The sequence below is a fragment of the Euprymna scolopes genome, chromosome 29 (assembly GCF_053919585.1).
Source record: "Euprymna scolopes isolate OS-2025 chromosome 29, ASM5391958v1, whole genome shotgun sequence".
Classification (NCBI taxonomy): Eukaryota; Metazoa; Mollusca; class Cephalopoda; order Sepiida; family Sepiolidae; genus Euprymna; species Euprymna scolopes.
Window position 1 is genome coordinate 5,107,382 of NC_136510.1, and position 17,780 is coordinate 5,125,161.

At 27.3% G+C, this 17,780-nt stretch overlaps 1 protein-coding gene across 1 annotated transcript in view; it reads left to right on the forward strand.

Annotated features, from left to right (window-relative positions):
- The window catches only part of LOC145252463 (serine/threonine-protein kinase 31-like), a 118,391-nt gene that overhangs the window by 86,599 nt on the left and 14,012 nt on the right, over positions 1-17,780 (forward strand). Inside the window, exons 20-24 of the mRNA XM_080111879.1 lie at positions 2,386-2,466; positions 5,037-5,150; positions 7,303-7,422; positions 8,324-8,404; positions 14,718-14,867. Coding sequence (XP_079968005.1) covers positions 2,386-2,466; positions 5,037-5,150; positions 7,303-7,422; positions 8,324-8,404; positions 14,718-14,867 — 546 coding nt within the window. The remainder of the gene's footprint in view (positions 1-2,385; positions 2,467-5,036; positions 5,151-7,302; positions 7,423-8,323; positions 8,405-14,717; positions 14,868-17,780) is intronic.

The window sequence follows — 17,780 nt, forward strand, 5'->3', positions numbered from 1 at the left end:
TATTCATTTGATAATATCATATCAACTATTCATTTGATAATATCATATCAACTATTCATTTGATAATATCATATCAACTATTCATTTGATAATATCATATCAACTATTCATTTGATAATATCATATCAACTATTCATATGATAATATCATATCAACTATTCATATGATAATATCATATCAACTATTCATTTGATAATATCATATCAACTATTCATATGATAATATCATATCAACTATTCATATGATAATATCATATCAACTATTCATATGATAATATCATATCAACTATTCATTTGATAATATCATATCAACTATTCATTTGATAATATCATATCAACTATTCATTTGATAATATCATATCAACTATTCATTTGATAATATCATATCAACTATTCATTTGATAATATCATATCAACTATTCATTTGATAATATCATATCAACTATTCATTTGATAATATCATATCAACTATTCATTTGATAATATCATATCAACTATTCATTTGATAATATCATATCAACTATTCATATGATAATATCATATCAACTATTCATATGATAATATCATATCAACTATTCATTTGATAATATCATATCAACTATTCATATGATAATATCATATCAACTATTCATATGATAATATCATATCAACTATTCATATGATAATATCATATCAACTATTCATATGATAATATCATATCAACCATTCATTTGATAATATCATATCAACCATTCATATGATAATATCATATCAACTATTCATATGATAATATCATATCAACTATTCATTTGATAATATCATATCAACTATTCATTTGATAATATCATATCAACTATTCATTTGATAATATCATATCAACTATTCATTTGATAATATCATATCAACTATTCATTTGATAATATCATATCAACTATTCATTTGATAATATCATATCAACTATTCATTTGATAATATCATATCAACTATTCATTTGATAATATCATATCAACTATTCATTTGATAATATCATATCAACTATTCATTTGATAATATATCAACTATTCATTTGATAATATATCAACTATTCATTTGATAATATCATATCAACTATTCATTTGATAATATCATATCAACTATTCATTTGATAATATATCAAATATTGATTTGATAATATCATATCAACTATTCATTTGATAATATATCAAATATTGATTTGATAATATATCAAATATTGATTTGATAATATCATATCAAATATTGATTTGATAATATCATATCAAATATTGATTTGATAATATCATATCAAATATTGATTTGATAATATCATATCAAATATTGATTTGATAATATCATATCAAATATTGATTTGATAATATCATATCAAATATTGATTTGATAATATCATATCAAATATTGATTTGATAATATCATATCAAATATTGATTTGATAATATCATATCAAATATTGATTTGATAATATCATATCAAATATTGATTTGATAATATCATATCAAATATTGATTTGATAATATCATATCAAATATTGATTTGATAATATCATATCAAATATTGATTTGATAATATCATATCAAATATTGATTTGATAATATCATATCAAATATTGATTTGATAATATCATATCAAATATTGATTTGATAATATCATATCAAATATTGATTTGATAATATCATATCAAATATTGATTTGATAATATCATATCAAATATTGATTTGATAATATCATATCAAATATTGATTTGATAATATCATATCAAATATTGATTTGATAATATATTACAGAATTTCCTTTTCACCATACTATTAAATTTCATAATTTATTCAAAAGTAATACATTTTAAACATTTAGAAGAAAAACGTTTTTATTATTTTGGAAAATTTTCTTAGACGACTGGACTTGGAAAATTTTCTTTGACAGGAAGAGTCCAACATTTAGAGTTAGAATTAAAATAATTACAATTAACTTTCATTGTTGAACTTTCGTATTTGAACTTGAAATTTTTGTCTCAAAAGAATGTGTAAAGTATTAAAACTTAAATTTACAATTCTGTGTCCAATGCATGGTTTAGCGTCTCTCTAAAGTTTTGCCCAACTTTATTTTATTATTCGTTCCCCGACAAATGATGGATTGGACCTAGTAATTCACTCCCATTCGTCCGTTCATTTGTTCACACTTTTCTCAATAACTACGACTTGGATTTTTAAAAACTTTTGCACAAACGTTAGTCATGGTGAAAGTAAATTTTTCACTCATGGAGGAGGACCTTGCATGCTCGGCTTGTTTTATTTGTTTAATTTTTATTTGTTTTTTTTATCTGTTTTTTTTTTTTTAATTTATTTATTACGTTTCTTTATTTGTTATTTGTGTTTTTTTTTTTTTTTTTTTTCAGACACAGATTGCCAGTATAGCTGAACAGCATTTTCCAGAATTAATATCTCAAAACTCTGAATTGGGACTGAACAGTTATTTGGTGAGCATTTTATGTTTTCATTTTGCACTTGTAAAAGAAAACCTTTTCATATAATAAAATTTTAATATATATAGAGAGACAGAGAGAGTAGAATTTTGAAAAACTTTCAGATTCCAGCTTGTATAATACTGTAAAATAAAGTGCATATAAATATTAGTTTCAATATTTGTAAGACAATTCTAATCAGATGAAGAAGCTCACTATACAAGATAGCGCAATAATGTAAATGAAACGTTAGAATTAAATTCCGTGAATTAAAAAAAATTACGACAAATTTATTGTTCGACAAGGAATACAAAATTTTGATTCTAAATTTTCATATATGCCAAATTCTGACCAAAAAAGAAAGTATACATGTCATATAAATTATTGTAATTGCAATTTCAGACACAAACTTTGTGAAGCAATAATGATCCTGCAAAATTAGCTTTTTTTTTATGTAATTTATGCAAAATTTGCTGCTAAAAAAAAATGGCTTCCGTCTGTAGTTAACAGCTGCTGAAAAAGTATTCCAAACATAAGCAATTGCATTTGTAACATGGACTAAAGATTTGAAAAACAGAAATATAACTATGAGAAATATATCATAGCTGTATTGTCATAAAATACATCATAATTATATGGTCATAAAAATATATCATATATCATGTATTGTCATAAAAAATACTGTAACATCTTGAAGTTTTCAAGCAATGCCTGAAATGTGTAAAAAAAATCTTAAGTAAAAGCTTTGCGTAGAACCGATCCAAATTTTTTTTATCAACTGCCATCTTGATGTAAAATAAGCAAGTTTTCACTGGAAAGAACAGTTTCTCTTCTCTTGGGTATCTGCTGTAAAGGCAGGCTGAAGGGATCTCTCTTCTGGTGTGTTTCTGTTTTCACACACACACACACATGCACACACACACACACACGCACACACACACACACACACACACACACACACATATATATAAAGAAAAAAATATAACTTGAATACCTACTTCATACTATCTTCAAGTGTCTAAGGTCTCTACAGGATTTTTTTTTTAGAACAGCCTGGCATTAGGATACTTTTCTCTACAAGTAAACCTTGACTAAATATTCAAAATAATTCAGGGCCCAAATAAGACCTCCTCAGTATGGCTAACCCATACTAGCTGTTACGAGGAATGGTGTATCTTCCCCAACTGATGTTACTTTAAGTAACAACATGAAGCTGGATACTCTTACAGACTGTGCGTGAGAGGCGGGGCTTTATTTTTGAGAACTTAGAAGTAAAATGAAACAAACAAACATATACTAGACAGACTATACTTAATTTGCTTACTGAGTTTAAAAATCAAGTTATAATCTATCATTGTTTGTTATTGATTTATCTTTTAGTTTATTGATTTTTGTTATTGATTTATTTTTTAGTTTATTGATTTTTGTTATTGATTTATTTTTTAGTTTATTGATTTTTGTTATTGATTTATTTTTTATTTTATTGATTTTTGTTATTGATTTATTTTTTATTTTATTGATTTTTGTTATTGATTTATCTTTTAGCTATTGATTTGTTATTGATTTATCTTTTAGCTATTGATTTGTTATTGATTTATCTTTTAGTTATTGATTTATTTTTTAATTTATTGATTTTTGTTGATTTATTTTTTAATTTATTGATTTTTGTTATTGATTTATTTTTTAGTTATTGATTTTTGTTATTGATTTATTTTTTTAGTTATTGATAATATACACACATAAATTTTGATTTTATATATCTCCTTTTTACTTTTTTTTAAAAAACTTTATTTTCACCCAAGGCATAAGAGGACACCCTGATTAAGGGTTATTGTTATAAGGGCATACTAAATAGGGAGTTGTGCAGCAAAGTGTTTACATCACATGGGGGGGGGTCACTAATTCTTACAACTTTTTATATACTCCCTAGATTATAATATCTCTGATTTACGAAACGAGGTTGTCTCTATCTTTTATTTGAGTGACTTTACAAAATTTGTGCTGTGATTTCATTTCTCTATGGTGTTTGACCTAGAAAAGCAGACGTTGGCGTTCGTTTAAGCACCTGCTTTTGTAACTGTTTAATTTCAACCTTTCTCGCTTCTCTGCCTGCTTAGCGTCATACTTTCTTTTTCACCTTCGCCTCAAGACTTTGGGTTCGAGCCTACCTGCCTACCAAAACTTTTTTTTTTACACCTCCCCCCCCCCCCAAACACCCGGGCAACGCCAGTCACCCCCGCTAGTCTATTTTAATAGAAAGTTTTTCGGCATCAACAGTGGAGTGAGGAGGGCACAAGTACAGTTAAAATAATTAAATACTTATGCTTGGAGAGCATGTGTACTTGATCGTAAGCATTTCTTGAAAAGCAGATACGTCATTGGTCGTATTTTTAACCATTATTTTAAAAAAACTTATTTGTGTCCTCTAATCTAAATCTCCTGTAAATATTTTTTTTTTTTTTTTTACACCATTTATCAAGGCCAAGAGGCCACTCGAGTATAAAGGTTAAAGAGTGTAAAGAAGAAATTGGATAATATATCAGTTTTTAATCCTTTCTTTTTTTTTTTTTTTTGTTTTTTGCCAGAGTTACAGTGGAATGATGAAATCTGGTCGAGAACCTGACCACTACAGCCTGGATAAGCAAATTGCTCCAGGAATTTACCAATCACGCTTTAACTCTTCAGACATTCTCATTCAGGTAAGTTACTTCTCTTTGATACTTTTATGCTCATTGTTTTTATAAGAGAAATAGCAGGGGTACCCGGCATTGCCCGGGTGTTTCGAGGTGTGTGTGCTCTTAAATCAAAAACAAACGGGGGGGGGGGGGTAAAAAAAACTTTTGGTAATTAGGTAGGATCGAACCCGAAGCCCTGAGGCGAAGTTGGAAAATAAAATGTGACAAAAACATGACACGTTAACCACTCGGCCAGCCAGAATGAGTTACTGAAAGAAGTTTGAATTTATTTAATTAAGAAGAGAATTGACAGGTGCCTGCACTACATGACGTCAAGTGGAAGTCGTAGAGTTAACATTTTGTGCGAGCACTACGACAACGACGACGTAAGCAGTAGCTATTCAGCAGTGAACATTTTCTGCGGGACAGTTGTTAATGAGGTCAATAACCCGGTTTGTTTGTTTTTACCTAACTTTGGGGAAAGACAGCTACCCCGTTTATTAGGGGAGTGTCTCGTCTCGAAATGAAAGCAACCGTCTGATATGACGACGGTAAGCTGACATTGACCAAACGTTACATTGCTTTCTAGAGACCACAGGCCAGTGATTCTAATCGAGTTTCACTTTTTTTATACCAAAAAATGAAAGCAAACATGCGGCGATCCCAAAATGTTAAATATTTAACGTTTCAAAGTCGGGCAAATTAAATAGCCAGGCGACCCCCATGGTTAAGTCGGAGATATCATCATTTAGACAGCATATAAAAAGTTTTAAAAATGAGCGACGGCCTCGAGAAGCCGGCGAAAAAAATCCTTTCTTGGACATACACAAAAAGCGAACATACATACACACATTTTCGATTTTATATATATGGATGATCTCCCTTGCACTGTGACAGGATGAGATATTTTACTGTTGCTATATTAAGTAATTAATGAAGTTGTTATATTACTTGCTAAGTTAAATTAGGGAATAATGTATTAAAAAAAATGAAGGGAGGGTCAACATAGTTTTTAATGAGAAGTGTAGACAGATATTTTCAGTTTGTCATTTGAAAAAAACAATTTTAATTTCAGCTTTATGAAAATGAGAAAAATATTGCCTTCACAAGTGCAATGAATTTTTTACCTAAGTTGAATCAAAACAGTAATAAAACATTTTTATTTACAAATTCTGAAACTATCAGTAACTCGAAATTGTACTTGATGTATACTGGTTGTGTATCTCCATTTTTAGCAAGACTATTAGAATCCCCTCTTGGTATATTCTCAAAAGAAGTTGAATAGTTCTTATATATATATATATATATATATATATATATAAAAAATTATTTTTTAAAGATTTCCTCCACCCCCTCCCCAGGTGTTCTTTAGCTCTCATGGTTAATCATTTGGCAACGGTGTCTTAATGAAACACACAAAACACTCGTCCCCCATCAACTTGCTGAGTTGACTATTTCTTTTTATGATAAACTATGCAGTTATACATCAGGACTTTACGTTGAAAGTGAAACAGTCGCATTTGATTTGAGTGATCTTTCAAAATTGCAACTAGAAATTTTATCTTTTAGCGATTGTGCTTTATTTCATCAACAATTTTTCAAAGCTCATTAATGAGTGGAAAATGTTTTTCAAACTTTGTTTTTTTTGTTTTTTTTTGTAATAAAACGAACAGTCAAATTATTTAAACAGTAAGTTTAATAGAACAATATACATTTTTTTTAATGAAGGCTGTTTAAAAAAAACATCTGAATATTTATACCTTCAAATCTCAACATAAAATTCAGTGCATATTTAGAATTACACGTAAAAAAAAAAAAAACACAGAAAAATCTTTATGATGTATGTACTCATCACGGAATGAAGATGTCATGTTCCAAAAATCATGAGTTTGGCTAGTAACTTTTCTATTTGGCTGATAAACGAAAATATTAAGTTGGCAAAGGACAACTAAAGATAAATTTGTCCATAGCACCCTGTGTATATATATAGGTGGAGTAACTCATTAAAACATTGGTGTAATCCCGATTCCAAAATTCTTTTATAAATGTCATGATGCAATAACATTAAATAGGAAGTTTTTGTTGATCAAAATGAAGAATGTATTCTTATCAGTTTTCAGAAATCTCTTGTTCACTGAAAAAAAATTGTGACGACCATTGTTTTATTTATTCCCAGGAATATTTAATTGGTGATAATGCCTCCGTTGGAAAAGAAGAATTCCTTCATCAAGCAAAATCTTTTTACAGCATCCAATCACCAAATTTGGTACCAATTCAGGCTGTATTCTTTTCAAAGGTAAAAAATGGAAAGTTTTTATCATTTTTGTTAGTTTTGATCGAAGCAAACTGTAAACATGCTCCAATTATAGACAAAAAACGACCACCATTTGTAAGATTTTATGAAAAAGTATTTTTTAATGAAGAAAATATGAAACAAATGTTATTTGTTTTTGTTTTTTTACAAGTTGAGGTTTTTTTTTAAAGGCAGTTCTGAAATGATTTTATTGTTTTGATTGTTCCGACAATTATTCTCATCTTAGGTGTGTTATTGGTACGTTTCGGTCGTTAAAACCTACGACTTTTGTCAGGTGTAAACTCCATGTTTTTATTCAACTAAGAAAAAGAGGTTTAACTCGGTATTGTAAGAAATCGGACTGTGGGTTTGAGGGTGTGTACGTAAATAATTAAAAAAAAAAAAAATTTTTAGGGGTCATCAAGATATTTTCATTTTATTATTGATTCAATTTTGTAAAACATTTTTTTCACTAATTAACAAAAGGATTCAGTTAAAAATTGAATCATAAGAAAGTCTTAAAAATTACCCTAGTGATCCCTGAAAATTTACCTTTTTTGATAATTTACGAACACACCCTCAAACCCAAGACCTGATTTCTTACAATACAGAGTTAACTCCCCTTTTCCTTAGTTGGAAAAAAAAACATGGAGATTCAAGACCAAAACGTTGAGCAAATAACACTCAAGATAAGAAAGATTGTCCGAACAATGAAAACAAAGTTAAGATTTGTTTAATTATTATTCATTTTTTTTTACTGCTTTTGAATCAAACGTGTTAGGGTCAAATTAAGGCTACAGTAAAAAATATAGTTTTTAGGGAATTGTATATAGCGCTTGTGTTTAAAAAGAGGGGGGAAAATTATCATAACTTTATAATTTTAAATAACTTTTATATTTTATAGAACCAAAGACAAATATATCTTCAGATGCCTTTACTCGGACAACCATTTATTAAATTTCTGAAGGAAGAGTTCTCAGACAAGGTAAGTGACTCAATATTGTGTAAATGTAATTTGATCATGAAACAAAAAGGATATTATTATAACTGAATAAATTGTAAATCTTTAAGTGAAATTTTTAAAACACGATAAAAATAATAAAATCATACATGATGATAATAAAAAACATCTATAATATAAATCTCACCTGTCTGTTTAAATGTATGTATGTTTGTTTGTATGTCCGCCTAAAACTTTTGACAGAGGTAACAGATTTTTATGAGATCAGTATCGTTTTGAAGCTCGACCCTTCGGACGACAAATATCGAAAAATTGGCAAAAAACATTGCTCAACACACACACATCCAAACACTCGGGCAACGCCAGGCACCCAGACTAGTATGATAATAAACATAATAAAACAAAAGGGTTTGTTATTTGTATTATTTGGAATCTTCAAGCGACTGTTCTCATCTTGAGTGTCGTTAGTAACGAATAGTGAAATTCAGAACTAGAAACAAAATAGGTTTAAGGCTCCCAAAATTCGTACTAGTACTCATGGCACAGTGGTTAGAGTACTTGGAAAAATCAATTGTAAAAGTAACCTTTTCCGGAGGTTGACGGTTCAATACTCAATATGGATAACCAAAAAAAATGATTTCAAATTACTTAGAAACAAAAGCTAAAATGAAATAAAATGCGTTTCTCATTAAGAATTACACTTGATTAAAAAAACAAAAATACAGAAAAGTCTTTGATATATGTACTCGTCACTGATCAAAGATGTCATATTCCAAAAATCATGTAAATTGGTGAAGTAGTTTTTTAACTAATCAAATAAAAATTTGCAATTTCTAGTAATTTTAATACTAAATTATATAATAATAATATAATTATAAGGCTAATTTTGATCTCAATACTTCGAATTGAGTTGTCTCCTGGTTATTTATATATCATGGTCGATCAAATCATTACATCTTACTTAGTTATAAAATTTGATTTTCTTTGTTAAAAAAAATTACTTGATTAATTTACATGATTTTTGGAATATGACATCTTCGTTCTGTGACGAGTACGTACATCATAAAGAATTTAGTTTTTTTTTTTTTTTGTTTTTCAACCAAACGTAATTCTAAATAAGCACCGTAAAGGCAGGTGATAATGATGAAAATAAAAATGTAATAATATTAAAAATGCAAAATAAAAATAAAAGCACATAATAATAATAATAAAAAAAAAATAAAAAAGCATATACTAATGATCAAAATCAAAGCAATAATAAAACTAAATACACTATTAATAAAAAACGTAATAAAAATAAAATATAATAACTTTTGTGTGTAAGGAATAATGGTAGTTTGTTTTTATTATGTGACAATAATGAAAATTAAGACGTAATAATATTAAATATGCATAATAAATAATATTAAATATGCATAAATAATATTAAATATGCATAAAAAATATTAAATATGCATAATAAATAATATTAAATATGCATAAAAAATATTAAATATGCATAATAAATAATATTAAATATGCATAAAAATATTAAATATGCATAATAAAATTAAATATGCATAAAAAATAATATTAAATATGCATAAAAAATAATATTAAATATGCATAAAAAATAATATTAAATATGCATAAAAAATATTAAATATGCATAATAAATAATATTAAATATGCATAAAAAATATTAAATATGCATAAAAAATAATATTAAATATGCATAAAAAATATTAAATATGCATAATAAATAATATTAAATATGCATAATAAATAATATTAAATATGCATAAAAAATAATATTAAATATGCATAAAAAATAATATTAAATATGCATAATAAATAATATTAAATATGCATAAAAATATTAAATATGCATAAAAAATATTAAATATGCATAAAAAATATTAAATATGCATAAAAAATATTAAATATGCATAATAAATAATATTAAATATGCACAATATATAATATTAAATATGCATAATAAATAATATTAAATATGCACAATATATAATATTAAATATGCATAATAAATAATATTAAATATGCATAATAAATAATATTAAATATGCATAATAAATAATATTAAGTATGCATAATATATAATATTAAATATGCATAATAAATAATATTAAGTATGCATAATAAATAATATTAAATATGCATAATAAATAATATTAAATATGCACAATAAATAATATTAAATATGCATAATAAATAATATTAAATATGCACAATAAATAATATTAAATATGCATAATAAATAATATTAAATATGCACAATATATGATATTAAATATGCATAATATATAATATTAAATATGCATAATAAATAATATTAAATATGCATAATAAATAATATTAAATATGCATAATAAATAATATTAAATATGCACAATATATAATATTAAATATGCATAATAAATAATATTAAATATGCACAATAAATAATATTAAATATGCATAATAAATAATATTAAATATGCACAATATATAATATTAAATATGCATAATAAATAATATTAAATATGCATAATAAATAATATTAAATATGCATAATAAATAATATTAAATATGCATAATATATAATATTAAATATGCATAATATATAATATTAAATATGCATAATAAATAATATTAAATATGCACAATAAATAATATTAAATATGCATAATAAATAATATTAAATATGCACAATATATAATATTAAATATGCATAATAAATAATATTAAATATGCATAATAAATAATATTAAATATGCATAATAAATAATATTAAATATGCATAATAAATAATATTAAATATGCATAATAAATAATATTAAATATGCATAATAAATAATATTAAGTATGCATAATAAATAATATTAAATATGCATAATAAATAATATTAAATATGCATAATAAATAATATTAAATATGCATAATAAATAATATTAAATATGCATAATATATAATATTAAATATGCATAATAAATAATATTAAATATGCATAATAAATAATATTAAATATGCACAATAAATAATATTAAATATGCATAATAAATAATATTAAATATGCATAATAAATAATATTAAATATGCATAATAAATAATATTAAGTATGCATAATAAATAATAAGTATGCATAATAAATAATATTAAATATGCATAATAAATATTAAATATGCATAATAAATAATATTAAATATGCATAATAAATAATATTAAATATGCATAATAAATAATATTAAGTATGCATAAAAAATATTAAGTATGCATAATAAATAATATTAAATATGCATAATAAATAATATTAAATATGCATAATAAATAATATTAAATATGCATAATAAATAATATTAAATATGCATAATAAATAATATTAAATATGCATAATAAATAATATTAAATATGCATAATAAATAATATTAAATATGCACAATATATAATATTAAATATGCATAATAAATAATATTAAATATGCACAATATATAATATTAAATATGCATAATAAATAATATTAAATATGCATAATAAATAATATTAAATATGCATAATAAATAATATTAAATATGCATAATAAATAATATTAAATATGCATAATAAATAATATTAAATATGCATAATAAATAATATTAAATATGCATAATAAATAATAAATATGCATAAAAAATATTAAATATGCATAAAAAAATAATATTAAATATGCATAATAAATAATATTAAATATGCATAATAAATAATATTAAATATGCATAATAAATAATATTAAATATGCATAATAAATAATAAATATGCATAAAAAATATTAAATATGCATAAAAAATATTAAGTATGCATAATAAATAATATTAAATATGCATAATAAATAATATTAAATATGCACAATATATAATATTAAATATGCATAATAAATAATATTAAATATGCATAATAAATAATATTAAATATGCATAATAAATAATATTAAATATGCATAATAAATAATATTAAATATGCATAATAAATAATATTAAATATGCATAATAAATAATAAATATGCATAAAAAATATTAAATATGCATAAAAAAATAATATTAAATATGCATAATAAATAATATTAAATATGCATAATAAATAATATTAAATATGCATAATAAATAATATTAAATATGCATAATAAATAATATTAAATATGCATAATAAATAATATTAAATATGCATAATAAATAATATTAAATATGCATAATAAATAATATTAAATATGCATAATAAATAATAAATATGCATAAAAAATATTAAATATGCATAAAAAAATAATATTAAATATGCATAATAAATAATATTAAATATGCATAATAAATATGCATAAAAAATATTAAATATGCATAAAAAATAATATTAAATATGCATAATAAATAATATTAAATATGCATAATAAAATAAAAGCACACAATTGTCTTCCATTTTTCTGCTTTCCAGCTGACTACAATATGGTTATCTTCAAGTCTAACGTAAGCAAGTTTTTGATGAGCTGTTCCATATAAGTTAACAAATTTACCGAATCTCCATTACTAACGGTTACTATATTGTCCAATTTCTACTGTACACTCTTTAATTTTTATCCTCGAGTGGCCTTTTGGCCTTTATAAGTGGTGATGCCTATGTAAAAACAAAAAAAATAAATAAATAAAATGAAAACTATGACACATCATAAAAATAAAAGCACATAATAATAATAATAATAAAACAAAAATAAAAAGGCATATACCAATGATCAAAATGATAAATAATAAAAACAGATAATAAAACTAAATACACAAATAATAAACGTAATAGAAATAAAAATATGATAAAAATAGCATATAATAAAAATATGATAAAAATAGCATATAGTTTTTTGTCATAAATACACTTTTTCAAGCACTATGGATAATAATCAAGTTTTTAGAACTGCACACATGTGGAACTCTCTCCCATTTGCCTGCTTTCCAACTGACTACAATATGGTCGTCTTCAAGTCCGACGTAAACAAGTTCTCGAGCCATCCCCTTAAGTAATACAATTTACAAAATTTCCACCACTAACGATTACCATTTTGACACTAATTAACCCTTATCCTCAAGTGACCTTCGGGCCTTGATAAGTGGTGATTCCTTTGTAAAAAAAAACGCAAAAAAATAATCACTTTTTCCAAACGGTGAGCCTGATATTCCCCCCCCCATCATCTGTCTGTCATCTGCAACATGCATCAATGCACTTCCAAGAAACATGCAGCAATGCACTTCCAAGAAACATGCAGCAATGCACTTCCAAGAAACATGCAGCAATGCACTTCCAAGAAACATGCAGCAATGCACTTCCAAGAAACATGCAGCAATGCACTTCCAAGAAACATGCAGCAATGCACTTCCAAGAAACATGCAGCAATGCACTTCCAAGAAACATGCAGCAATGCACTTCCAAGAAACATGCAGCAATGCACTTCCAAGAAACATGCAGCAATGCACTTCCAAGAAACATGCAGCAATGCACTTCCAAGAAACATGCAGCAATGCACTTCCAAGAAACATGCAGCAATGCACTTCCAAGAAACATGCAGCAATGCACTTCCAAGAAACATGCAGCAATGCACTTCCAAGAAACATGCAGCAATGCACTTCCAACGAACATGCAGCATTGCACATGTTTACATGAACATAACATGTTTTCAGTGGTGATGCTATCCATTTCACCACCATCACCAAAACCATCACCATGGCAGGTGCTCGTCTGAATTCCAATCTCTGGTCCCCCCCCTCTTCAATCTTTCACAAAAACACCCGTCTAGCTGAAACCACTGTCAAAAATTTTCTCCACTCCTTATCTGTGCCAAAAGCAAAACGTAGATTCCATGAACAAAGCTTCTTTCTTAGAAGTGCACGCCTGTGAAACGCTGTTTCGGTTGCCTGTTTCCCACCTGACTACAACCTGGATATCTTCAAGTCCAATATGAACAAATTCCTGATGAACCGCCTCCTTAAGTAAGACACTTTATCAAATCTCCAACACTAACGTACTGTACACACAATAACCCTTATCCCGAATGGCTTCCGGTCCTTGATAAGTGGTGACTACCTTGTAAAAAAAAAAAAATAGCATATAATAAAAATAACATATAATAATAACTTTTGTGCGTAAGGACTAATGGCAATTTGTTTTTATTATCAAGAACAAATAATGCTAAAATGGTGAATACAGTTGATTGTCAGCAGAATGATGAAGATTGAAAATGAAATGAATAAAAATTCACGACAGTTTATGATGGCATTTGGTTTGATGAGTCAATTCGTAACAATTCACGTTTCATGTAAATGTACATTCCTTTTTTTTTTTTTTCTAGGAACGGCAAGTTTTTGTTCACGGATTGTGTGAAGGACTTCATAAGTTGCATAGCATAGGAATTGTGCACGGAGAAATCGACCCTTCAACGGTGCTATTAAAATCTGATCGAACAGTAGCCATATGCATGCCTGACTTTTCGGTTCCTTTGGTAAGTATTTTTCTTTTTCTTTTATTTCTATCCTGTTGACAATCTTATTATAATGGTGCTTTAATGTCTCATGTGACAATTCTTTAAGATATTATTTTCGCCAAGGTGAACGTTACGTTTTCAGTCAAGTTGTTGGTTTGTCATTGTTTCTGTACCATGCACATCGTTTGACCAATTGGTCAAAATATCAGTGATGACCTAAATAAAAGTGAAAATCACAATTTTGGTCCTGTTCATCATAGAGAATCACTACTTAGTCCATATTGTAGCCAGTGAAGAACTGATTTAATTCTGGGATATTTAAGGCAAAATTATGGAAACGGTTAAAGTCATACTTTTGCTAATAATTCTGATTATGTTCATCATAGAGATTCTCTATTTGACCCATACTATAGCCAATGAAGTCCCACATCTTATTTATAAAGTTCAGTCATGGTAAAAAAAAATGTTTCGTTTTGATTTTTTTTTAATTTGACATGGATCTGATCTTTGGTAACAGTAACCAACCTACAAAATTTAAAATTTTTGGTTAATAACTTTTCTGTGGCATTTCTTTGAGAAAACCTCGTGCGATATAGAGAAGTGAGGCTCGGATAAAACTTTCGACAGTCCTTACATTTCAAGCAAAAGTATGCAGTCGCACAACCAACCTATGTTCTTTATCTTGGGTATGAAAGGAAACTATATCTCGTGATAAGACCCCAATTTAGGATCTTTGAAGAGTGTAGAGTCGCTCTTTTGGTTTTCCAGCCTTGCCAGGTTGTAAAATATATTTTAATTTATGCAGATGTCATATTTATTGTTACAAAGTCAATTCTCTATTCACTTCTGGGTCTTGATATGTAAAAAAAAAAAAAAAAAAAAAAAAAGGATAAAAACAAGAAAAGAAATCTCATTCTAACATTTCAAAGCAACTTTATTGCTTATCCTCATTAGTAACTATACTGGGAAGACAAACTTCTGGGCTTGACCTTTACTCCTAATCTGAAATGGACCACGTACATCAAATCTGTTGCCAAAGTCGCTGGAAAAATGGTGGGATCCTTCTACCGCTCCAGTAGATATCTCACTGCTGATGCAATTCTCTATCTATATAAAAGTCAATTACATCTAAGGATGGAGTACTGCTGCCATGTAACCCCTCCAGTGCAGCTTAGCTCAGGTGCATAGGCTCGTGATTGAAATGCACCTGTAGCCGATACCTGTGGCGTCACGCATGGTTTCGTCTAGTGGTCGAATTCGTCTTCGGGTCGTCGTCAGTCTCCTTCCGGTTCTGCTTTCAAATCAGCTTCCACCCGTCACCTGGGCTATCGGAGAAATATATTGCATTCACAACGGTGTTCCAATCAAAGAAAAGAAGTCAAAACTTAATTGGTTTTTCTTAACACAGAATTGATTATTGTCTTTGACTTTACAATATAATAGTTACACACTGCCTAGTCATGCAACTTAGGGGGCTGGCAGTTTTGTTTCCTTTACCAAGTTCTCCGTTCTTCATCTACCATCAGTCCACGGGAAGGGATCAGCGAAAACAGACACCAATTAGCCAAGTGTTTTGTTTTTATCAAATCAGTAATTCCTCTGTCCACCTTTTTGGAGTTATTATTTCTTTCTTTCCTTTCCTCTCCCTGTTTCCCTGATTTCTACTCCTCCTTTCGGCTTTATCTATCCCCATTTTTAACCCTTATTGCACTGAGGTGTTCCTTATTAGGAGCTATTAGTCACTCTCAGGTCGACAATGCCTGGCGGCGACCCCTCACCCCCGATTCCCACCCCAAGCTGTCAGCTTAAGAATCTGGATTTCTTCATATCGCTCAACAGAGGGCCCAAAACAACCTTTTCGTTGTTAACAATAAGATAAAAACAATTATTTTTTTTTTTTTTTCTCTCTCTCTGACAAAATCCCATAGAAATTTCTGTTTAAACAACATCAAACCATCATCATCATCATCATTAGAATTCAGCCGTGCGAATTTCTCTGAATTCGTGTCGACTAGCAAGGTCACTTGGCATCGCTCGGTCCGCATCATGTCACAGCCATATCTGGGTAGGAGCTTCTAAAAATAGCCTATCCTGCCTTGACAAAGTACAAAATAGACTTTGTGGCTTAGTGGGGGATGCCCTTTTCTCTGCCCTGCAACCTGTCTCCCACAGAAGGGACATTGTGAGCCTGTCGTTGCTTTATTGTTATTTCCATAGGAAGTGCTCGTCTGAGCTCCAATCTCTGGTCCCCCCTCGCCAATCTTTCACGAAAAACACCTGTCAAGGTGAAACCACTGTCAGTAATTTTCCCCACTCTTTATCTATGCCTAAAATCTATGCTGTAGATTCCATGAACAAACCTTCTTTCTTAGAAGTGCACACCTGTAGAACTCCCTTCTGTTTGCCTGTTTCCCACCTGACTACAACTTGGATGTCTTCAAGTCCAACATAAACAAGTTCCTGATGAACCGCCCCCTTAAGACACTTTATCAGATCTCCATTACTAACGATTACTACGATATTATCCCATAGATTACTGTACACGCAATAACCCTTATCCCCAAGTGGCCTCCGGGCCTTGATAAGTGGTGACTTCCATGTTAAAAAAAAATATTATACTGCACCTAATATATAATATTGATTTTAAGTTTTTAAAAAAATTACTTTGGTGTCATCAGTTAGAATCAAAACCAAAAGATTCAGCATTCCAGTCAGGAATCCTACCAATGTAGCTATCGAAAGATAGACAAGAAAGATTTAATATTAAACGAATAAAAGAAATTAATTTAATTTTGGGCACAAAAAGAACTAAAACATATATTGATAAATTGAAAGAAACATTTTGCATTTTAATTTTCTGTACGTGTTATTCATCCAAACAAAGATTTTAATCATTATAAACCATCGTTGGTGTAGGATTACTAGTGACCA